The sequence below is a fragment of the Petromyzon marinus genome, chromosome 34 (assembly GCF_048934315.1).
Source record: "Petromyzon marinus isolate PM22_M1 ecotype Great Lakes invasive population chromosome 34, UKy_Petmar_22M1.pri1.0, whole genome shotgun sequence".
Classification (NCBI taxonomy): Eukaryota; Metazoa; Chordata; class Hyperoartia; order Petromyzontiformes; family Petromyzontidae; genus Petromyzon; species Petromyzon marinus.
In genome coordinates, this window is record NC_133700.1 from 9853287 (window position 1) to 9878995 (window position 25709).

The window sequence follows — 25709 nt, forward strand, 5'->3', positions numbered from 1 at the left end:
GACCCCCCCCCCTCAAAGATGACGTCACAATGCTCTGCCCCCCCCCAAATAAAACATGCTCCAAATCACTTTAAACTATTGCCATTGTAGTGCGTATTTAATGTGCCGCTGCACTCTGATGTTGTATGAGACAACATGTCTTAAAACGTCTATTTAATTAAGTAAAACGTGTTGTCTATATTAATTTAAAGTTGCGCATTTTGATGTGACGTCACATTTATCAAACCCCCCCCCTCGTCACACATCGTCACATTTCTCAACCCCCACCCCACCCCCCCAGGTGCGTGACGTCATTTATGGACGACCCCTAACAAAGTAGGCTGCAAAGTTGAACTCAATACAAATACGCGGAAAAGAAAAGTAACGTCCATCAAGTTCGCTCAACAAAGGACCGGACAACGCAACACAAAACAAATACCTAGGATAGGTGTTGAACGATCGTCACGTTTGAGAATAACCAAATCAAAAGGTGAACGAAATAAATTTTGATAACGAAGAAGAAACAGGACCCGTTATGCCGAGGCACGTGCACGCACACGATCACAACAGCTGACACTCACTACAACGCTGGTGCCACGCTAAGGACACGTCGAGGTACAAAGACAAAGATCCCCCTTGTAGCCTGTAACAGACTGTTGGGGCAAGTGCTGTTAGTGAGCGTCTATGATGGCCGGAACGGTACACGAGGGGGTGGGTGGCCAGCGCCACGCACGACCGCCTTTGTCTCCCCAGTGGCGATTTTTACACACCGCACCAGTTACTCATTAAAGGCTGAGTCGACCTAGGGGGTACCCCGGACCGGTTCAGATAATCTGGTCTTGTCCGTGAGCGGGTATTGAACTCGGGTCGCCGGGTTCGGAGCGCGGCGCGCTAACCACAACACGACCGCTCCCCACAGCCCACACACCCACACACCGCAATGTTGCCAGCACAACAAGCCGTGTAAAGCAAAAACACATGCAAACATAAGAACCGTATTATCTACAAAGATGTGTTTATTATTATTATTGATTTAAAATTTCGTCTTGTTCTGTACATCATACTTGTTTTCGGTAGAGTGCGCATACAAACACCTTGGCGAATTGGCCGTCACAGCTTTTATTAAAGATGAGCAATGCATGTCATCTGTGGCGACACACACAATACTCACGAGGCTTATAATGTACATGTATAGCTGTGTATACAATCACACACAGCGACTCGATGGCATGTGGTGGGCTCAACGCGAACAACGCTTGTCCCAATGGGCAGCTTCGTCCCTTGCTACAGCGACGTGGAATTTCCACCAATGACCACCCAACAGTGACAAACCTTACAAATGGGGGGAAAAAGAAAATGAGCCGAGAAAACTCGGGATGCATTCCCACCACCGTCGTTTGCGACGTGAACATTATTTCTGTAAAAAAGCTGACGAGATCTATTAAAAAAAATATACTTCTCATTTTCTTAAAAGTTTAACAACGGAGGGTTTTTTTTTCTTCTTCTTCATTTCATCAAAAGCAACTCGCCTCTGTCCGTACTGTAGTTTTTTTTTAAATATAACGCAGTGTGGTGAGGTTAAGGAAACATTAAGCGGTGGAAGTATTCCCTTAAATAAATATGATTAAAACGTGTTCACTAATTGGTGGTTGTAGCCGCGTTATGGGTTTCGCAGTGTCTGATAGGAACAGTCTCGGTTCACTACACCGTGAGCCACAGCTACGCAATGTATTCTCTCACGTTTAACTGTGTTCAGATGCTGTGCGCAGCTCCAACTCTTTTGCATCGTATTGACGCAGACGGAAGCTTCAGCGTCTTGCCCTGATAGGAGCCAGAGGGCTTCTGTCGATTCGTGCATTCGATCAAGTTCATTTTCACCGCTTAAGAAATGTAATGTTGTATGGAGGTCAAGGTGCAGGCCGCTGCGATTGAAGGGCCACCCTCGAGAGGAAAACGTGAGTACCCCCCCCTCACCCGAGGGAATTTTCGCCTACTCTTACAAGCTGGCTAGACGTGTTGGAAGAGGTTGGAGTACCCACACTTTAATCCATCACACGTGACCTGCCGATCAACCTCCTGCGGTGTTGCCCGGTTATAACTGCCGGGCGGACAGAGGTTGCGAGGTTATGAAGAAACGTGGCCATTATTCTGACTGCCGCGCCAAGAGATCGAACCCGTCTAACTCTGGATTGCAACTCCAGTACGATCAGGCCAGCACCCCCTTAATGTTCCATACAAAATAATAATAATAATAATGCTACATTGGGGGAGGGGTGGCGCAGTGATGAGTGCATTGCACAGGGAACCCTGCAAAGCTTCGGTTTAATTTTTATAACAGCAGTGGTGAGCGATCGCCATACCGGTCCGGGTCACCCCCACTAACCCCACCACCCGCTTCGTTAACCCACACAGCCCAGTGTGGTAACGTATGGTCCAAACAACAGTCACGACTGACAGGGCCTTCATTCGGTGGTGGATCCATAAAAGGGCTACACATTGTAATAATTGCGTAATAACATTCATTTTCATAATTGGCGAAAAAACAAGTCTTTATGAAATTGCTATGGACACATAAAGTTGTGACAAATTGCACGTTACGTTAGCTTAGCACACCACCTATACATTAGCTGCGCCCCCTAAAAGTCATTTGGACGTTCTAAATTATATTCACAGAAATGAAGACTGACAGAACACTTAGTCACGTGCCATCACGATACTTTTGATTACCGAGCCTTTTTTTTTAAACAGTTACAAAAGTCTTTGTACAAATTTCCCCAGCCCCCCCCCCCCCCCGGCCAAAAAAAATCTCATTAAAAAGGCACAAAAGCTTGTGCGCGACATCAACTCACGACAGCTTCGCCGACTGGAAAATCCAATGCTCTTTGACACGATATAAAAGTCCCCCCGAATGCCAACATTCACCGCTCTCCTCCACCGTCAGTCACGACGGCTCGAGCGTTGAGCTCTCCCTGTGAAAGGACAATTCCTCTCACGCGTCCCTTCGCGACGAACATTTGCGCCGCACCTAAAACGTGGTGGCTCTTCGCATGCCGTTGTGGCAGCGTGCGCGCGCGCGTAAAGACGCGTCGCTCGGGCATCCTTCGGAACAGATTCTCGCGCTCGCAGTTAGACACAACGTCGAAGCGTATTCGTGAGCGTCGCTTAACGCTTTACAATCGATAAGTATTGTATCTTCCAACCTCCACTTGCGTTTTTGGGAGGGGGGGAGGTCTCCAGGTACTCAGTTTCCTCCCCCCCCCCCCACCTGTATAAACACACTCGTTATGAATTGGCTAAAACAATAATAATTTTAAACTAAAAAGAAGGAACCCTCGTGAGTTCGACACTGAGTGTGGCTGTAAATCAAACGCCCAGAAAAAGAAAATTAAATTGGGGGGGGGGGGGGTGGGGGGGGGAGCCGAAAGTTGAGTTCGATTCCTGGCAAGAGGCAACATCAAGAGGCAGGTGAAATTTCTAAACCGGTCCGGCCTTCCCCGCCCCTTCACCATACTTACGGGCACGGTGAAGTGTGGTCAAAACAACAACCATGGCCGACACTGCACGTTGTGGATTGAAAAAGGTGCGGATGGTATGCAAATTATATCTTAATGTCAAACGTCAGCTATCGGGGGTGAACAAAACTGGACGAACGAGAGAGGAAAAAAATGACCAAAATTCAAATGACATGATGAAACCTCGTTTCTACAGCGAATTATTGAATTCAATCGTAACCCTTGTCATTTGTGATGGTTAATCTAACTGTGAAGCTGGCGGGTTTTCCATGCCGAGTCCGTAATCCCAGTGCCATAGTTTCAAAACGACTGCGAGTGTTGCCCTTGAGTCAGACACCACGTGGGCATCGGTGTGGAGGTTCCTGCAAAAGTAACACGCGGTTTGGGGCTACGTTGTTGAGCTTATCCATTTGTGGCCAGGTTGCTTCTGCAAAAATAAGTGCGTACCTCAGCGGGATTTTTGCCTGTTAGGATGGGGATGGTTTAGTTTTGGTTTGCATGTGTTTGGGTGATTTTTTTTAGCTTTCCTGTACGTTGCACTCCTATAATGTTTGTGTACTGTTTGTTGTTGTAACGTTCTTTCCCGCCCCGACTGGACGTCTGTGCAAAAGAGCTTTATAGCTCATCGGATTCCTTCAGTATAAAATAAATATTTTTATTCTGAAATACAGAATTAATGTTCGTCTTGCACGCAGGTCACTCCGATTTTCAAAGCCACGATTGAATCGAAATTTTGTTGGGAGCTTTTATGTTTCTCCCAAATTTTTACAAAACGGTGGGATTCGTTTTGTAAACCGGTACGCGGTAAACAGGGTTTAATAATAGGAAGCTTAAGTTGGTAGGGTTGGCAAATGTGCCATTTCTGCGTTCACTTTGGGCACGCAACAACGCATTTGATTCAATCAATTAAAGTCGCGTGCATCTGAAGTCGCGTGCGTGAAGTTTGATCTCGTTTGTCGATTCGTACAAAATGTAAATTGGGTCGCATGAACGCCCGCAGCCACCAGAGGCGCCGTTTTCATCACGATGATAAAAATAACAAAAATCAGAATTCGTGAATCGAACCACGACAATTCATCGAATCGTAAAGAACTGCATGGCGAGTTCTAACGGTTGACCGTGATAACCAGACGTTGGTGTCAGGTGATGTGAGAACAATTTAAGTTTGGGGGGGGATTGCATTAATCCGTGGTGGTCCGTGTCATGAACATGATCAAGCAATAATAATGGTCACAATTATTTTGAAAGGAAAGCCTCACTTAAGTTTCAAGGACCTGTTTTTTTTTAAAGGGTCCTTCTTGCATTGGGATGTTTGGCCAATTCCGTGAACGAGTGTTTGGTTTCACGTTGGAGGAAAGCGGAGAAATCCGGAGAAAACCCACCACGCATACGAGGGGACGGGGTGACACTCAACACTGCTAACTCGTGGCTACCACACAGCCCCACGCCTACAACACCTGGCCACAAACCCCGGTGGTCACCCATAAAAAAAAATCCAAGCAGGCTCAAGACTGCTTGGCTTGTAATTGAGAAAGCAGGGCATGTGGCTGGCACATCCGTTCACAAAAAGATGAAGGGTGGGGGGGGGGCAGTTGCCTGCCCAGCCGTCTATGTTCCCATGCCCACGTGTACAACACGTGACAGCCGGCACTGTTGACCCCCAAACGAGACTCAATCATTGCGATGAACACGTGACCGTGTACGAAGTGGGTGCAAACGCCGAGCGCGCGCCGTGGAATATTTTAGGCCACGCGTTGGGGTTTTAAGGCAGTGGTTCTTAACCTAGGGTGCCAGATGCCCTTTCTGGGGGTGCGACACATGGCCAGATTTGTTTTTAGAAGGTAAATCATCGAAACACAAATTAAGCACGGGCACGTAAGGACGGCTACTTTATTTATTAACGTGATAGATTTTTTTTCTTCTTAAAGATTTAGAACCAAAGGGGTGCAAGGCTACAGTAAAAGTTAAGAACCACTGGTTTAAGGGAACCACTTTTTTGGCAAAACGAAAGTTCCTCTTTGCAGTAGGCAATATTAATCACAAGCATGATTCTTGCTCATCACAATGCGCACTCCACGGCTTCTGCATTCCCTGTGCAATATCGACGTGTCATGTGAACCGGATGCACGTGGACGCAATGACTAGTAATTTCTACTGGGCAGGAAGCGGTGGAACGTGAGAACTGTAATTAATAGACAATATATTATTAGAACCTTGGTACAGAGATGTTTTGGGGGGGGGGGGTGGGGTTTAGTTCCAAGAATCAAACACGCGTCGTAATGTACACTATGAGTAGAACAATATCCTATGAATTGTCACACAGTGTTTGTGACTCTCCCAATAATGTATTCCTTTTGTTCATTGCGGTGAATGGTAGCGCATCTAGTGACTGGAGCGGTGAAGTAAACATCTTAAACTTCATACGACTGTGTGTACGACTCGAAAAGTACAGATTGTTACACACGCGTCTTCCTTCGATGCACCTGCCAGGAGCTAAATAATCGATAGTAATCGATACATCATCACACCCCTAATTCACACACTGTGGAAAACGTAACATTGCGAGACAGAGCTAAAGCAGAATATGAATCCGGGTGGACTGAGAGCTGGTAATTTGCATTATTAATACGAACACATTGACGGAACGATGGAAGCCGAGACAAACGGTGTCGCTCTGCAGTAACACTGGGTTTAACATGTTAATCATTATCGCCATCGTCGTAGTAATTGCACCGTGGGTGTGGTAACGGCTGAGCAGCAAATAAGAGCGATTAGGATTCACCCACATTCACGGTGCTGGATGTCAGCCAACCGCAGCTTGGACAACATTCGTTAAACGCAATTAACGGACAGTAATGAATTATCAGCGGGGGGGGGGGCCCAATTAAGCTTCCCGTGTGTTGGAAACTGCACAATAGGAAGCTCGCGACCTCATTCACTGCCGTGCTGTGGTTCGTGAGCACTGCCTTCGGTGACATCAGCTCTTGTGTTCCTATTCCCTTGCACACGCCACGCAAGGCACGTTCCCATATTCCGCCAATCGCCACTGCGAGCACGCGATTTACATTCCACCACTCGTTATCATCATCATCATCAACTTTCCCACAATGTACGAGGCACGCAAAATATGAAAACCAAGGAATTTGATTGCGTTTGTAATGTTGGAACTTCTTTCGCGCAGACAACTCTTCGGGAGAGAGTCCGTTGCAACGATTCGCATTTATGAAGTAGGGGAACGTGCAAATTCGTTCCGTGTTGTTTCGATTTTTTTTGACGGTGCATCGCAACACCTTTCGCCGAGAGACGCTGCGGACGTGCGTACGGACAAATGTGCCGACGAGACGCTCGCCAGCCACGCTCACGAACGTGCCACGAATGTTAGGGGTGGGGGGGGAGCAGAGAACGAAACGAGATGAGACCAGACGCGCAGAAGCCCTCCCCGTATCGTAATGGAACACGGCTTCGTCTGTCACCTCACGGGCCGGCTGGTACACCGACGTCAAACTTAATAAAGTATTAAAGCTTTCGTGACTGCATAAAATTACTCATTGGTGTTTTTTCGGTAAAGTCACGTCTTTCCTCCCTCCTTACCTCTTGGCGGACTTGTATATGTATTTCAACTGACCGTGTACCTCGTATTTTTCATTCTATCTATGCTGGTATGTGCAATCCAAAGGTTGAACACGAAATTTAACACTCTTCTGAAATTCGTGGTTCGCCAGGAAGTGTCTAACTGTGTTATTGGCCTGACTGGAAGTGCTTCAACATAATGTTTTTTTCAGGTTTGTTGAATTCTCGTCTCTCATCTTTTCGTCGTATTTACCTCCGTGATTTGTTCTTGACACCTGATGAAGATCGCTTGCGTTGTGATCGAAACGTCGTGATTGTTTTTTGTTTTAATATAATTTTATTGTATTTCTACATACGTGACTTTACCGAAAAAAAACAATGAGCCACGTTAAACGTATTTAAGCTCGGCGGAAACGAACTGTGGATTTGACCGAGAGCAGTAAGCTGAAAGAAATCGACTCGGTGTTGTTATTTTGACACGTGGATATTTTTTCTGACGGAATTCGTACGGCAAAAAAAAAATTGTGGCCACATCGTTTGTATATAGTTTATATATATCGTTCTTCGATTTTTTTTCTTACTCCCCGTCTCTCGGTCGCTCATCGAGCCCAAGTTTTGACAGTGGCATCCAGTTCACGTACAAATGTGTAGAACCTTTGCAAGGTGCGGACTACACGCAATAATTTCAGGCTCGCGTTGCGTTGCGTGACATTCTTTGCCCACCGACCAAAGAACGGTTTACGAAAGCCCTACAAGTACCAGAATACGTATTCTTTGGGTCTTTGGGTAAAGTCACGTATAGAAAGGTTCAAAGGAAATAACAAACAAAAACTACGACGTTTCGATCGCAACACAAACGGGCCGTCATCAGGAACGTGCCACGAATGATGACGACCGCTCGTGTTGCGATCGAAACGTCGTAGTTTTTTCCGTAATTTTTTTGTGTTCTTTTCTTTGAACCTATCTACGTGACTTTACCGAAAGACCCAAAGGATATGATTTCCTGCAGTCAAGATTTACCCAATAGCTTGCTAATAACGTTCCAGCTTCAACGAATCGACTCCCACCGCTGCAGAAGTCGTCGCCGCTACCAAAGATCTCGATCAAAGGTCGCGACCCAAGTCGCCCTTCGATCAGTGCGATGATTTGCTCATCCTCCTGTGGCTGCTACCCCTCTAGGCTGGCACCCCCCCCCCCCTCCCCACACACAGTCATCCGTGCTGTCAGCTGCCCCTGTCGAGTTCAAGTCGAGACCTCACGACACTGCGTCGCCTCCCCTGCCTGTCGATCTGCATCACCGCTCGACAGTGATTAAATGACACGCGCGCGGCCTCCTTGATGTGCGGGCCACATTGAGTTGGTTAAACTATTGGACATGTTGACGATTAGCACGGTTTTGGCTACGTACGATGCGAGAGAGAAGTTGGACATATACACACACGCACGCACAAACGTAAAATGATGCCCATTTTGGAGATTTTTGGTTTCGGGGAGAAGTTACACACACACACAAAAAACCGCCGCAGAAAGTGGTAGTAAAGAGAGCCGGGTATGGAAACAAGTAATGGGAAATCCAGTCTCGGATTGCATAACTCTCGCCCCCTATGGCTTTTCCAGTCGGAGCAATTCACCGCATCCACTCCAGAGGAGAAGCGTTTTCTCCCGAGGAAATTTCCACTTCGCCCAATGTGTTCACACCCTCGTCAAACCCGAAATGCGCAACGGTTTACACGGAACACAACATTAAACGCGTATCATTGGCCCGGCAAGACAACAGTCCTTTTAAATTGTTGCAGTTCCGCTTTTTCTCTTCTCCTTTCTTTAAAGAGGAAAAAAAAACGTGTTTACACCATCTTCGGGAAAGGAAAAAAAGGGCTAGGGATTTTAAGCGACAGACACGCAACCTAAAAATATGCAGAGACTTCAAAGTATACGCTGCCACGAAGTCTGTTTCTCATCCACAGGTGCCCGCCCATCTACATTTGCTGAAATCGGAGTTTAACGCGCGTGCTTTCATAGATGGATGATTTAAATCTCGGGAGAACAAGGGCAGTTTGTGGTAAATTAAAATTCCAGAGGCTGTGTGCTAAGGTTAAATCGGCATTGTGGTTTTCCTTTGAGAGGCTGAGAAGTCATTACCTGCACTGTACAGAACGAGTGGGACGATGCATCGATGCATATACAGATTCTTCAACTAATGATTTCGATTAGTCACGTCACCCTCTGCAGCCACTAGAGGCCGCTACTATTCACGGCAATGTAACAAAAACAAATTAAGAATCAAATGCAGACTCTTGACTGCAACATTTTAAGTGAATTACTGGGCAGGTTTAATGTTTACACCACCCATGATATATTGCACGCATAAGCAGCTATCCACTCGAATAATGAAGGATCATAAATTCAGTTAGGGTAGTCAAATAATAAAAACCGCATGCCTCTGAAAATTTAAGCCGTGCCAGAAACATCTATTCAGACGGATCCCAATGGACCGTCATTGTGAAGTTAACATACTTCGAGATCAAGCGTTATTAATTTATTGAGAGCACATGAGGCATCTGTTACACTTTAACGTCTGTGTTCTACAGACGTTTAAATTAAAAACATTACCGGAACGTACGTGATCACCCGTTAAAGGCGATTACATTTTCTACCTTCGGAACGAATAAGGAATGGGACAGGTAGTGGACCATGGAATGAAAAAAAGGTTTTTGATTTGAATTTAGAAGTCTTTAAGGTGCTTTAATAAGACACCACCGATGGGAGACTAAGACGTGAGAACTACCGAGGGTCACACAAACGATGCCTTGGGATGGTGACGCGGCCAACCGCGCCCGCGTCAGTATTCACGATGACACGGGTTCTCCGAAATGTATCGAAAGTGTTGACAAGCACTTAGACGCGCGTAACAAATCATCCCACCACCAGCGATTCCATGAATTCAGGGGTCCCCACGAATGCATTTCGGAAAATATTATTCGTTTTCGCTCGATCTTCATATTTGCCGTCTTATCGGCACAGCTTCCAATTTTGTTCTGATTGTTTGCAGAGTGTTGCTCACTTCATTTGCATGAACTGAAGGTAAAGGAGCAACCCCTGAAATGTCTTGCTCGCATCACCGCTGGTGGAATGGCCTCCTATTGAAGCTCTCTCACTCTCTCGAGGATACTTTGGCCTACTCTTCCAATGCTGGGCAGATGGCTTGGAAGAGGTTGGACTTCCTAAATCGTACCCCACCACGAGGAACACTCCCGGTCGACTGTAGTGTACCCGTACAGCGAGAGGGACGTTTTTTTTTATTAACACTTGCACCATCGTTTGAACTGCTGCAGTGGAGGGTTCAAACTGAACCGGTGACCTCTGCAGTGCAGAATCAGAATGTGCATTTATACTGGAGGAATCCGATGAGCTATAAATCTCTGTTTCACAGATGTCCAGTCATGCAAGTCTGATGTACAAACACCATTACTCCACAGCAGCACCCCCAAGTCGAAATGTAACAGCATAGAATTTGAAGTTCAAAATCCAGCAGTCAGTTTTCACATGCACAATTCGATGCATGTATCGTAAGCATGAGAAAATATGTTTTATTATTATTGCTGAATCATTAAATGTTGGAAAGGCTCAGAAAAACTAGACACGTTATTTTTTTTTATTAAAGCAATATGATTGGTTGATCGAACCCATATGATCACAAAAACACAGTTCAGATTGGCTAAAACGTTCCTGCGTGAGGCCTTCACAGTCCTTCGTTTCTCAACAAGTGGCTCAGGGGCACAGAACACCTTGAAAACATGTCCCACTTTGCTCAACACCATTACCAGTTACATTACACAGTTTAACACCACAAAATGCAGTGTTTTACAGAACATACATAAAAATGGCCCTGCAGATGCACAATATATATAAAAAAACACATTAGCCGTCTTGCCGCTAGAAAACGTGGGGGGAGAATTTAAATAAAATAGCATCCAACTATAAGAGGCCATGCTGTCGCCTGCCACTCCTACTCCAGTGTAATCCGCGTGCCTGTTTACGCATCTCCCACGACCGCCAGCGTCCGTTGCTTCACGTTTGTCCGCAGCGCACCCGGCTAGCTCGCCGCCTCCACGCGCGCGCGCCACAACGCAACGCACGAAACGCGCCCGTGGCTTCAGACGCGGTTCGGCCGGGCGGCGGCCGGGCCCGCGAGCCTCTGCATCTCGGCCGCGTAGTTCGGCGCGTCGGCCGGCGTGCCGCCGCCGCCGCCAAGCGGGGGCGGCACGTCCCTGCGCAGGGGGCTGTGCGCCCGCCGCCCGGTACAAGGGAACTCGAACACCGCCGCCCCCCCCTCCTCCTCCTCCAGGCTGTGGCACGAGCTGGGGTGGGCCGGCCGCCCAGCGTGGCCGTTCCACGCCGACGCGTCGTCCGCGCCCCGGAAGGCCCAGCCCACGCTGCCGGGAGGCCCCGATTGGCTCCGCGGAGGAGACTTCTTCGCGAGCCTGAAGCGTGGAGGAGGTGGAGAAAAAAAGCGTCGGGAGAGGGTAGGAAAAGTTGGCGACGGCATCGGGGGCAAAATGGATCTTGGGTCTCAACCTTGACGGGAGGGGTGGCGGGGGAAGGGTTGTGGGTGGCGTGTCTGCGAGCGAGCGCTTTGCTGGATCGTGGCATGTGTCACTGTGTGCGGCACACACCCACATTTTATGGGGCTGGGAGTTGGCCTGCAGGTGGCAGTGCAGGAAGCAGGTTGCTGACCTCAACTGGACATTCCGATTTGTTTCGCGAGTGCTCTTCCCTCGTGCGTGCACACGCGAACGAAGGAATTGGTCAAAATGTGATAAACGGGACCCTCTTGAAGACGAGTATTGAGGTTATCTTGGTAAGACAAGAATACGCGTTTGTCTTCGGAATAATTGTATTGGCACTACGGAAGCCAGCGGAGCAGTCAAGTTCTAATGCCTCTGCAATATTTGCAAAGTGTCCTTTTGCACTGGATTGGTCTTCACATTTTTGGGCAACTCTTTCATAAAATATTTGCCAGCTTTCAAGACGGTAAGTCCCAAATAGCAACACAACTTTGTATACTCCAGACTTGTACACAATGGACCGTACCTACAAGAGTCATCGTGCACCCTTTCCCATTACGTACGGATCAACAGAGCATAACCGATTTCACCTATCAAGTTGAAAAGCGTTAAAAGATACATGCCTTTATTTTGGCCGTATTATCACGTCGTCGGCTGGATCGCCGCTCCAGCGCTAATTTTCCAATACGCTTTCTCCAAGGAAAACAAAAACCCTTCCCCGGGTTCCTTTATTTTTTTATTGTATATAATTTTTTCTTACTTGAGTTCACCATTCCTAACCCGATGATTAGTGTCCGAAATTTGTCTAATGACGCCCGGGGGAGCTTCAGCAAGCAGGATGCAAAACCAGGAGGGGCAATTCCGAGTTTTTCCACACGCGGGCGGCTTCCAAGCTGCCGGGGCCGTGGAGCAGCAGGAGACCTCACGGGACGCCGGGCGAGGTGCCCCCCCCCCCCTTTTTAGTTTTTGTTTTTTTACTTTTACCCCCATAATTTATTATATTTAACTAAAGAAATCGTCAGAAATGTACGCGGCAGCTGCAAGCGGCAAGGCAAACAAGGGCGATGGTCCCTCGCCATGCGTTTAGATCATTTAGATGATTTGGCTGCTGTTATATTCGACATGATGATGAGCCACATCGTTGAGCTATCATTTATGGCCAGGTTGCTTTTGAAAAAGAAAACAGCTCAGTGGGACCTTACCTGGTAAAGTTTAATGGTAAAGTTTCTATTTTTTCTTAGCTTTCCGATACTTTGCACTCAGATTGTGTTTTTGAAATATTTGTTGTTAGAACTTTCAGACCTGCCCCCACTGGACATCTGTGAAAAAGAGCTTAACATCTCATCAGATCCCTCCAGTATATATAAATATTCTGTTTCATTCCCCCCACGGCACGTTTCGTTGCGTCAGCGACGCCATAAACCACGGTCGCGTGTTTTCACAGCGTACCATAATCGCCGTCGGGTGAATTATCGCCGTCGACCGAAGGGGTTACACAGTTCCCGACGTTCATAAGCACCCCAAGCTCAACGTGGTGGCCACTATCTGCACGTCTTGATCATGCGCGGTGTAACAATAGCCCTTTTTTTTACCCAGGAAAGTACTACTTTGTTACGATATGTTTTTTCAGCAGTGTCCCACGTCGACAGAGTGGCCAATTCGTAATTAAGTATATTAATAATTGGAAGGAATGCACAGCACCTGGAGAAAACCCTAACTCATACAAATGAATAGAACTCAAACTCTCAGAAGTAGGTGATGACCTAATTGCTGTCCTGACATCTATGGGCCATTTTGTGACACGGATGTTTACGTTTGATCAAGTAGAAATGGTTTACGGCCAAAAATTTAGGGGTATGGAGCAGTTAACGTAATATTTCATAAATATATAGAAAAATAAAGGTTCATTTTAAGTAAGATGAAAAATCTGGATACTTTGGCAAGTTAGGAAAAATAATTAATACGCATGGGTCATGTGATACTTTCCATCATGCTTTTGTCTTTTAAAATATTTAATATGCAGTATGGGCGGCAACAGGCAAACTCCATTTGCATAGTATCAAAAATGCATTTGTCTATTCCTATTTTCTCTGGTTTGTATTTGAAAGTTTTAGGCAAATCTTTCATCAGTTTACCCGGTTCCAATAGGATAAGTTCCTAATAGCAACACAACCTCATGCTGCAGTTACATTCATATTGAATCATCTTTCAGAGAGTTACCATAGCACCATCCCCCCCCCCCCCCATTTCACCCCTGCCCCCCACCCCCCCCTACCCCCACCGTTATAGATGGACAGAACTAATGCGCACAAATGCTTTCAACCTGAGGTAATGGTTTAAAAATACGAGAATATGTGCAGATGTCAAAAGTCTCCGGGGCGGCCTAGCCATAAGCACATTCCCGCCGCTCGTCGCAGACGTTGACAGTTCGAATCCAGCGGCTGCCGAACCGATTAATGTTGCGGAAGCAGTCAGCGAAGAGTTGCGTGCTGTCCGCTTCACACGTGGACGTTGGCGAACCCTCCGGCGTCATTTGCGAGAGGAGGCCATTGTGTGCCGGCATCGTGGTCCAAATAATAAATAAATAAATAGATAAATCCGCAAACTACTCCACTGGAATCTACGGAGTAATCATCGCCTCAGTTTAACACGTCGTAGGCTTTCACCGTTATTCATAATAAAGTTGTTTTTGTGGGTTAGAGCGCTTAAATATAAACGTGTCGTTAACCCGCCACCACTCGTCAACGGGCAATTGGTAAGGTTCGGGATGTAAACTAAACGTGCCAGTTAGTTTCTACTTCAGCACACCGCTGTGTCTGAGAGTAAGCCCACAATATTCATAATTTCGAGTACACGTTTACTGGCGATCACAACCAGCTTCATCAGGCGATTTGCCAGAATTGTGAAGAAATCTTCCCCGTTTCCGGTCACCTCCCCTCCCCCCCCCCCCACCCCCTTGGCAGCGATAAGACTCGGCGAGAGGCTCATACGGGGCAAACAAAGCCGCAATTCCTCACCGCGGCAGGGAGTTGTACCGCCGCCGCGTGGGCGACAGCAGCAGCCCCTCGCGCTCCTCCTGCCACCTGCGCTGCTGCTGCTGCTGCATCTCGACGGACACCGAGTGGCGGCCGCTCCGGTGCTCCGCGGGCCCTGGAACCTGGGTGGGCACACACACACGCGCGGGCGTCGGCCACGCGTCGTCGCGGCTCGCAGGGTAGGGTGTAAACTAGGAGGGCTCGGTACCAACGGGACAGAAACGCGTGGCCGGCGTTAACGCGACCTCGGCGATGGGGGAACCCTTCCCTTACTGGGGGCCGAATAGAAATTTCAGATGTCCTAGGAGGGGACACACATGAACACAGTGGTTGATACATGGGTTAGGGGCCCAGACCAAATATTTAACTTGTTGGTACCACCTTGAGATGACCAAACTTGAGTTGTACCAACATCTTAGAATTACCAACAAAAGTGAACGATACAATGACCTTATTTAATAAGTTTGTTATCATGCGAACCACTCTTATTAGCCATCCACAAAAAACTGGTAACACTAAATACTTGCCACCTCTATTAGTACAGAATTCAGCTCCGCGATATGAACCAAGTTCGCTGTGAACTCGGCAAACTCGAGTTCAATTCCCTGCCATAGCTTCTAACATCTGCAGTGAGTGATATCTGAATACTCCTGGCCCCTGCCCACTTTGGAATGACACAGCATGGGAAGACCTTCATCCAGCAGTGGATTGACAAAGGGCTGTGAATTATTACCCTATATAATAATAATAAAACATCAACGGCCCTCATAGTAATTGCCCCGAGCATCAGAAAGTTGAAACGAAGGATGCAGATTGCAAAAAAAGTGGGGTTTTTTTCCCCTCTTTAAATTATTAAAAAACGAGAGAGGGAGCGAAGGGGGGTAAAGGGGCATGAGGAGGCGATGGCAGACAGCGGCGAGAGGGCAGACGCGTGAACTCCTCACTGAGAAAGGGGAGTCTCTGTCAAATTGCAAAACTCCAACGGGCCCAGGGGGCACGCACAGCAACTGAGCTTGGAAGCAGAGGCAGCCACCCTCGTGATTTATACAAAAAACACAAGGCAGGTGGGGTGGACGGCTCAGAAGTCAGAGGCCTGGGGCTCACGCCACTCAGATCCTGGGGTTGGAATCCAGGTTTCAGCCTCCTGTGAATAAACCAGATTCTCAAGTGTAGACAGTTGATGATCTCGGGCCGCTCACCGATTGCTGTACACAAAACAAACATCTCTTTAAATTGACTTCTGCACATAATATGACTAAATACCAGCTCGGATAATTAAACAAAATATCGCTTTGACTGTCACGCGATGAATGTTACTCTCCGTCGCAGGGCGGGTGGCGAAGTGTTGCGCCCGACTGTGTGGTCTAGAAGTCACGTGAAGGGATCTCCGAGATAGCTCTGTAATATCAACTTCCGTGGGCCATTCTGTCACATTGCGTTGCGCGAGTTCTTCAAGACACCGACAGCACCATCGGGATAACACTGAGGGGCAATAGATGCTAATGAGAAACAAATTAAAAAGAATGCCATGACCTGGACCCAGCAAGCATCCCCCCAGACAAGGAAATACAGAGAAGGGCCAGATTCCGTTTTTTTTGGTTGCTAAACTGAAACTCAAGTCGGTGTGCAAAGTGCTTGCACGTGCCCCTAAAATATCAACTTCGGGGTAAAAAAAAAGTGTTTTACCAGGTTCCCTCTGCACTGCACTTTGCTGGCTTTTAACAAAAACCAGAGCTGCCAAAAGCCAGCCTTCACTTTGCAAAATTGCCTCTCGACACGAAGCACTCCTTCGTAGGTGTATTTATACTTAATTACGTTGCTTTTTCTTTTTTAAATCTCATCCATGCACTGGATTTTAAATAGAGACCCCTCGCTGTGCAAGTAAAGGGGGTCCCCCCCCCCTCCCGGATAATCTACTTGGCAGGTCTGTGGGGGGTGCAGCAGGGGCCATGCCTGGTTGGCCGTGCTAATTGAGTTAATCATGCCAATCTACAACGCAGCTCAAGTGGGGGGGGGGGGGGCATGTGGGATATACAGGCAGGGAAGGGGGGGGAACAGGGGGCAGTGTGCTGTGTAGGGCTGTGTAGGGCTGTGTAGCGCTATGTAGTGCTGTGTAGGGCTGTGTAGGGCTGTGTAGTGCTGTGTAGCGCTATGTAGCGCTGTGTAGGGCTGTGTAGGGCTGTGTAGGGCTGTGTAGCGCTGTGTAGGGCTGTGTAGCGCTGTGTAGGGCTGTGTAGCGCTGTGTAGGGCTGCGTAGGGGTGTGTAGCGCTGTGTAGCGCTGTGTAGGGCTGTGTAGCGATGTGTAGGGCTGTGTAGGGCTGTGTAGCGCTGTGTAGGGCTGTGTCGGGCTGTGTAGTGCTGTGTAGCGCGCGCACAGCAACGTCGCACCGCCCTGCTTTGACTTTACTCGGAGATACGGACGGGTGTAACCACCAACCGTGTATGAACATCAACAGGCCGATATGCACACCTCCTTCACGAAAGGAACGTTTAAAGGCATGAGCCACCGTGCACTCGTGGACATGCAACCCAAACTGTGGACCAGGGAGTAAACCACTCTGGTCTGCACCCCTTCAACGGAGGAGGAAAAGCTAAATTACACGAACCCTCTCCTGAAGCCCCCTCGTGGCTCACAGACCTCGACACTGGTTGACATTTCGCTCCTGAACATAATATTGCCATCTACTAGAATATAACTTTAATCCAGGATGGATCATGGCAGATGATGAAGGATGATGAATAATTCAGTGGTGGCCATCCTGGTGGTGTAATGCAGGAAGCGGGCCGTGTTAAGGCAGCGGGGGTGGTGAAGGGACTCTATGCCCGTAGGCACGCAGAACTTCTTTTCGCACCGCACGTAGCCAGCCGTGCCAAATCGGAGGTGCCGGGTGGGGGGGGGGTGGGGACGACTGTGTGGGATTTACCGGCTCGGTCATCCCGTCGGCCGAGCCGGCGTCCGTCGTCCGTGCCTCGTCGGCCCGCAGCTTCTGGAACTCGTGCCGCAGCTGAGCGACGCGCTCCTCGCTGCTCGAGGGTGGACGAGAGCCGCCGCCGCCGCCGCTGCCGCTGGTGGTGGTTGGCGGGGGAGGCGAGAGAGAGGGCCACGCTGACATTTCTGTGTAGCGAGCTGCAATGCGTGCCATTTATAAAAACAAAATCGCGCGTAGATTCACATTGTACTTAATTACGTACGGGTTTCCCTTGCTTTATGCGATTTCACATATATACCCAAAATTCGCTATAGCATGCGGTTTAAATTGACTCAAAAGTGGTTATGCGGTCGATCATGGGACAACATTGTACTTTATGCGAAACTCGCTTTGTGGATCTTTTTTGTTGGAACAGATCTACCGCGTAAAGCGAGGGAAACCTGTATTGTGTATTTACATTGAGAATGTATGCTTTGATAAATCATCCGGCCCTTTATCAGTCCACCCTGTCAGTCAAGGGGGTTGTTTGACCAAACCTCAACCTCGTCGGTCAGTGCAGGTTAGTGAAGTGGGTGCGCACCCAGGACCAGTTCAGATATCACTCGACACTTACAATTTTTTTTATCCCCCGCAACTGAAAATCAGTTCCTCGAAAGCGCTTTTGACGCGCGGCAGAACGCGGCGCACGCATGCATGGCGCAACTAAAGGGCACGTTCGGGGAGAGGAGCGAACATAGCCGACCAAAACGCGGCGGAAGAAGAAGAAGAAGAAGAAAAAAAAACAACACACTGCCGCCCGCTCGTTCCCCGCTTGAAACAAAAACCGGTGTCAAAAGCGGCAATCGAGTAGCCCGTATTTGTTGTCGTTGTGAAGCGAGCCGGTGTTTTTCAAGGGTCGGTTCGCGTGCGCCCGCCCGCCCGCCCGCAAGTCGCCATTGTTGCAGGCCAGCCCTGCCGCCACCCGCGCCTGCACGAAATACAGGAAGCTAATCCTGCCCTGTTTGTTTATTCAATGCACGTGTCCTTTCACCTTCGCTTATAAATTGCCCGCTAAAAATTTACAACTTGTTGCTGGAAGTCCGCGTAGGTCGTCCAAGAGTAAAAAAAAAAAAACGCGTCTCTGGAACGTCTCTCCCTCTCTCTACGAAAATCTCAACAAAAAAAATTCCTGCGGAGCCAAGCGTAACAAAAAACCCGCACGACTTGCGGTCAAGACGAGCCTGGCACTTGCCAACGATAAGAGTCACAAAGCAAAGAGGGAAATGAGCAATCAGAGCAACCCCAGTGACAGACGAGCACCAGGCACTCCTCGTTTCCCGGCATCCATGCCGAGCCAGTGGTAGAAAACTTCAGGTGCCTATGGCACGGACGCATCCTAATCAAAGGATAACTGCCAATGGCATCCTCTGCAAAAGTTGGACAGCCTCACTGGGCGATTGCTCATTTTACCGAACCATCAGAGGTCAAAAATTATGATGATGTTGTGGTGGTGGTGTCTGAGTCAACCACGATCTGCTGCCAAAATGAGCCATCCCTCAAGTGCAATAGAACGTATAATACACTCGTTGAAACAGTTCAGCCAGACGCATGCAATAAGAATAATTAAGATGAATGATGAGTCGTGACAGGGAGGGTAGTAGTGAAAACATAATGAAGAGGTAATGAATGAATAGGTAAGGAAGAGGTGATGACTGAGAGGCAGCCAAATGAAGGAAGAAACGAAGGAAAAACGAAAGCCAATAAAGAAACAATTGAAGGAAGAAGCCCAAGAGTGCATCCAGTGTGGAGATGCATCAATGAAATCAGCTCGTTCGTGGGTGATGATGACGGCGTCTTGGATGCCTTCATCCAGCAGTATATTGACCACAGCTGCTGATGAAGATGACGACGACGACGATGATGAGCGATTGGCAACGCGGCAACGACAAACTAGAACTTCCGCATCGTCCACGCATACCCGGCAGATCGCGGCGCCGACAGCCTCCGCGTCTTGTCCACCTTCGCGTACAGCGCGTCGATGTCCGCGTCCACCACGACACCCGGGGAATTCTGGGTCGCGGCCACCGGGGCGGCGGCGGTGGCGGCCGGGGCCGAGGAGGCGACGCGTTCACCTGCCGCCGCCCCGCGGTCCTCCGCCACGAGGAAGCGCGACACCCTGGCGTACGCGGGGTCCAGGTCGTCGTCCTCCATCTCCGGCAGCGCGGCGCCGCCGGCGCCGGGAGGGGACGGCAGCGGCTCGGATGCGACGGAGGCGGCGGCGGCGGCGTTGCCGCGGGAGGAGGGCGGGGAAGAGGGGCGGTGGCGGGACTCGGGGCCGCTCCGGCTCGCCGCGCCGAGGCTGTCGCGCTCGCGCTGCAGCTTGAGCTCGCGGTCGCGCGCCTGCTGCTCCCGCAACTCGCGGTGCTTCGCCTGGATCCTGCGCCCAACGGACGGACGGTGCGCGCACCGTGCGTGACGGGGTTCAAGGATTGCGCGCAGATGAGAGCCACGATCCGAATTATGCACAAAGACGTTGCGATTGGAACGATTCCCTTACCCCCCCCCATCCCTGCCCCCCTCGCCCACTTGCTCCCCCCCTCCCCCAAGCCATATCCTGCCCCCACCCAATTACCCATCAAATCTCCCTCAAAATTCGATTAACTCTCACGATTTGAGGTCCTAATTTTGTTCAGCAATCAATTTCCTGTGGTGAATGTAGCAACACACGAGTAACATTTTTTTTTTTTTAAACAAGCATAAACATCAAAACTTGCCGAACAGACACGTACCTGCCGGGCGAGGAGGTCGTCTTTGTCAGGAGTCAGGACAGTAAGACGGTTGCTTAAAAATGGGACCTTTTTTTTTGTTCATACTTTGATACTGGTAAAAAGCTCCCATTTTGTAGCTGCTCAACCCAAGCTATAAATGCTCTGATAGTGCATTGTCTTTGGCGTTCTCTGGTCTGACACTGGTGAGACTCGACCCTAAAGAAGGCTGTCTCTGGTGTAGGCAAATCAGTTTTTTTTTAAATGCATATATTATCAGGGCATGTTTGTTTGCATGTTCACCACAAGTTCTGTGTGTGGCTAATGCGAACTTGATTCCTTGCAAAAGGTTTCAATTTGTTTTTTTTTTTCAATATCTTAACACCTCTTTTATTACCAGAAAGGTTAAAACCAACTCGTATTTTTTCATAAGAAGGTTGCTGATAGGCTATCGGACGGCAGACAGGAAGGGAGCAAAGGGCAGTTTGATCTTTGACCTTGGCCTCAGAATGAGAGGGGGCCGCATCTGGATTTTTACTCTGGGTCTCATGAACCGTTTTGGCAGGCCGGACAGGCCATCTGTGATCCAGAAGCGTTCTTCTCCTCTCATACGCATTTGTGTTTTCTCCGGGCACTCCGGTTTCCTCCCACATGAAACACAAAGGCTTACCTGGACGTAATCCTAGCTGGCGCACGGTCACATAAAACGCTCTCCCCTCCCCCCTCCCCCCAGGAGAGTTCCCCACTGTTTCCTCGCTGCTTAAAAGGCACAGGGGCCACACGCCCGGTCACCAAAGGCCTTGGACTCGGGAGTCATTTAATCCTGGCAGCTACGATACTCTCGGCGTCCCAGAGGAAGCGCAGATAGAGAGCAGTGGAAAGGATGGAGATGGAAAGAGAGGGAGCATCAAGGATGAAGGGAGAGTGAAAGAGGAAGAAGGAGGAGGGATGGAGTAAGAGTGGAAGAGAGTGGATAGGGATGGAGAGGAATTGGAGGGATGGAGAGAGCGAGACAAAGTCGGGGGATAGAGACAGAGTGAGAGGAAGTGGGAAAGAGTAGGTAGGATGGAGAGGGTGGGACAGGGAGGAAGTATAGGATGGAAAGGGAGACAGATTGAGAGGGAAAGATGGTGAGGGAGATTAAAGGGAATCAGAGGGATGGAGGGGAAGTGAGAGAGTGGGCGAGGGAACATGCGAGCGACGTGGGCCCCACCTCTCCTGCTCCCTCCTCATCATGCTGATCTCCTCGTCGGTGAGGATGCTGTCATCTCTCCTCGATCCCTTCCTCTCCACCTTCACCGCTTTCTCTTCCTTTTTGCTCTTCCCAAACCTGCGATACCATCAAGCACAGATGTAACTTGCACAACACGCGAGCCAAGCGACGCAAAGAAGGCATGCATATGCATGGCATTCTGTAACGATTTCCAAACTGTGTTTTTAATTAGCGGCACGGAAGCCAACGTGTGGCTGTCTGGGCAAACAAACAAAAGTTTGCGTATTTTTAAATCGTTCATTTTGTTCTCGGTTGAATTTACAAATTATGGGCAACCCTTGGACAGTCGGGACGGACAGAGCTCAAGTAGAAAAACTAGCAACAGTACACGGCACGATGCAAAAAAATGGGACAAGAAAAATAATCAACCCGGGGGAATCCAACGGTGACCCCCGAATCTGTGTGGGTCGGGTGAATCGTGACACGGCTGCCAAGTACCTGAACATAACTCCCAGTCCCTTCATAATGCCCTCCTTCTTCTCCTTGTCCCTGTCCTTGCCGCGCTCCCTCTCCTTCTCCGGCTTGCTCTTCTTCTCCTTTCCTGCCGTGCCGCGGCCGTTGTGCCGTCCCCGGGGGGATCCCGGTTGCGAGAGCGACTGGAGGCGGTTGGTGAGGGCCTTAGGCGGGCGCCAGCGAGGGCTGTCCACCGTCTCCTCCTCCACTGCACGGCACGAGCACAGACAGGCGGGAGCCGCTGTTATCAGTCTTGCAGTAGAGCCCGTCAGCGTCAGGTGGTGACGGCTCTCGGGAAATTCCACCAACGGCAAAGGGAATAATTCCCCTCGGGCAGCGGTGATTGGGGCTCGCGATTGTCGGTCTGAATTGGGACGAGGGGGTTTCATCTCGGTAAGGTGTGTCTGGGTCGTCTATCGTGACCTTATTTTACTTTACTTGGTTTTTGTTTATATATCCGAACCAAAAAACTGACGAGCGATAAATATTTTTCATGTACGTATGTTTCGGTGCGTACCGCGTACACACTGTAAGCCGCGCGGGCTCCGCATCTGCCGCAGCATCATCATCATCCAGACTTTGTTTGCTGCTGTTTGAGGCCACATTCTTTTGCAGTAATCCCTGCAGTTTTGGATAAACATATACTGTACATCTTTTTTTAAGTGCTACCCTTTTATAAATCCACTGCAGAATGAGATTTTTCACCATGCCATGGCGGTCTTTGGGGTTGTTTGACCATATTTCTCCATGTGAGTCAGTGGACATCTGTGAAGAAGAGCTTTTTAGTTAATCGGATTCCTCCAGCATAAATAAACATTCTGATGATTCTGAGTTCAGACATCATTCCCCAATGGCGTTAAGTGAGCAGTGCGCTAACCACCACAAGCGGGCTCTATTAACACGACTAAATCTAGCAGCATCTCTCTCCCGGTAAAAAAAACTAACACTATCCATTGACACATTACAGAAACTGTTATCAAAGCTTTTGCTAATTACCATCACAAAGCAATCGGACGAATGTCAACCGAAGCCAAAAACAACATTCGAAGAACTCCAAACATTTGACATTCAAAGAACTCCAAACATTCGTGTTCAGAGATGGCAACCTAAACAGGCATCGCGCGCGTCCAAATCAATTTTGCGCAAACCGAATTTGTGACATGACCCCGGGTGGGGGATTTTATTTTTTAAAATCCGCTCCTGCCCGCGACCCAAATCAAATCCTTAGCGTTCATATGCTTTCACAGCTGCGTCTAAACAGGCAGGAAGTTTAAAATGTTAACGTGAAACAGAAGGCCCCGGGGGAACGGGCCCAGTTTAAACGCGGGGGCCCCCTGTCACGAGCTGTTTACGCTGCATCCCCCCCTGCATCCCCCCGAGTCACCGTGATCACAAGCCAACACTCTTCCTGCACACAGCAGCAGCAGCAAGTCAAGTCTTCCTTCGGTTTCATGTTATGTGTTGTTGTTGTTGTCGTTTAAATATCACCGACAACGACACGCTCTCCCCCCCCCCCCCCCCCCTTGACGCGACACGTTCAGTCAAAAAATACAAAACGTCGCGCGGGGCAAATGCGGACGCGTCGTGGCATCGTACGGGTCAAGGGGGGAGACAAAAAGCACTGCTAAGGAACAACAAGAGTGCCGAGCAGGATCACCTGGCACCTGGAAACCAAGAGGACCGAAATGAAGGGGTACACCCGACTCCCTCAGCCCAGATGTTAACTACCTCGCCTGTATACAGGAGGTCATGGGGTCGATCCCTGATGCCTGCTGTATATTGAAGTTTGCGTGTCTCTCTCTTCCCCTGGTCGTGTGGATTTTTCTCCGGGTCCTCCGGTTTTTCCCTCCAAATTTAAAATAAACACGAGGATTTGGCTGCTAAAAATTTCCACACGATAAGCCACTTCGTCATTTCTGAATAAGAGCTATGCAGCTCAGCGGGCCTTACCTGGTAAAATAAAACATTGTTTCGTTTCGTTTTCAGTGTGCAAAACGTGTGGAGATACGCACTTTGTCCTCCAGACAGTCACAATTTAATCATTTTCGGCATCTGGAACACTCAGAAAGCCTCTCTCAATACTGGCGGCCCGAGGCCACCACCCCAAGCTCATTTTATTTACGGTATACTTGTTGCAAGGGTTAATTGGCAAGTTGAACATTGCGAGTTGTTATTTTTTTGTATTCGTCAGTTTGTAAGTTTGTGTTTTGCCATGTTGGCTAATTATTTGAGCCACTCAAATAATTGCCGACGCGACTCTTACACGTGTCGGGGTCGCTGCCCTCTCCCTCCCCGCGCCCGTGCCGGCTGGAGCCTGCACTGCGCGACTCGGTGACCCACGACTCTGCGTCGCTCGCGCCCATCCCCGCACCGCCGCCGCCCTCCTCGTACGACTTGTCGATGGCGGCCCGGAAGCTGGCGTTGCAAGCTCGCCCGCGGCCGAGGCCGGAGCGTGGGCGTCCCGGCGAGAAGACGCCGTGGCCGCTGCTGTCGCCGCCACCGTCGCCTCCATCATAGTCGTCGTCGTCGTCGTCGTCGTCGTAGTAGAAGTCGCCGTCGTGATGGAGCTCGCCGCCGTCGTTGGCTCCCGACGCCGCGGCCACCGCGGCCTGAAGGCTCTCGAGCGAGCTGGACATGACCAGGCCGAGGGAAGGGCCTACACTCCTCGTGTTCCAGCCTTAAGGGGTAACGATATACGAGTTATTTATATTTTTTTGTTACGTTTTTGATTGGCTACTTTTATTTTCCTAACGGTTTTCATTCCAACTGCGCTATCGGGAGCATGTGGTGCGCTATCGGCACCATGTGGTGAGACGACACATCCTCTCGGATCTCTCGTGGCGCATTAGCCCATGTGGAAGGAGCTTTCACAGAACTGCTTCTGAGATCCATTCAGGTAACAGCCTAATTAATAATTCCCAGTACTGAATATTTTTCAGCACTTTGGAATTAACCAAATTAAGTGAAATACCATATTTAATATGACCTTTACTTGCAGTGATTGATGACTGGATTTGCAACAATCACCTTACTACACTTGAGAACCTGGTCTAATTTTGGGTGTCTGCTGGAATTCAGTGCTCAATCCCGAGTTACCCAGTCACTTCTTTTGATAATAAACCATTCACTTGTCTTGAATAATCCACATAGCAATTAGTTCAGTGTTGATTTCAACTTATTGGCAGTGATCGTCATTAACGTAATATTTGTGCTACAATCGGCACCGTGTTGTTTTTGTGTGGAACTTCTTGGGTCCAAAGCAAAGCGGCGCGTTGTTATCGGAGAACAGCGCCTCCCTTCCAATAACCACGAGATTGCTCCTGCCAAACGTTAATCTCTCAAAAAAAGTTACTTCAAAAATCGCAAGAAATTACACAACTGTAGCTCTTGCAGCTGGGCCGAGCCAAATGAGATTAGAAAAACTAATTTGATGATGGGTATTTATGAGCGCGGTTACTGGCGATGGGCATGAGATCATCAACTCTCCAACTCCTGAGAACCGCTGCTCTGACAAAGCCATTATGTGCCCCCCTGAGGAAGCCACGCACCCCCCTTTATTATTTCTAGATTTGAAGCTTTCGTGACTGCAAGGATCCATACTTTTTGGTTCTATTCGGGAAAGTCATGTAGGTAAAAAATTAAAACAA

At 48.9% G+C, this 25709-nt stretch overlaps 1 protein-coding gene across 3 annotated transcripts in view; it reads right to left on the reverse strand.

Annotated features, from left to right (window-relative positions):
- Positions 1–975: 975 nt before the first annotated feature.
- The window catches only part of PARD3B (par-3 family cell polarity regulator beta), a 111186-nt gene continuing 86452 nt past the window's right edge, over positions 976–25709 (reverse strand). For all 3 annotated transcript variants that reach the window (XM_076071700.1, XM_032965630.2, XM_032965631.2), the window contains 7 exons: positions 24326–24739; positions 22048–22270; positions 21550–21666; positions 19550–20008; positions 17587–17728; positions 14644–14783; positions 976–11542 (listed from right to left, as the gene is read on the reverse strand). In XM_076071700.1, the coding sequence (XP_075927815.1) occupies positions 11215–11542; positions 14644–14783; positions 17587–17728; positions 19550–20008; positions 21550–21666; positions 22048–22270; positions 24326–24739 (1823 nt within the window). In that variant the 3' untranslated portion in view covers positions 976–11214. The remainder of the gene's footprint in view (positions 11543–14643; positions 14784–17586; positions 17729–19549; positions 20009–21549; positions 21667–22047; positions 22271–24325; positions 24740–25709) is intronic.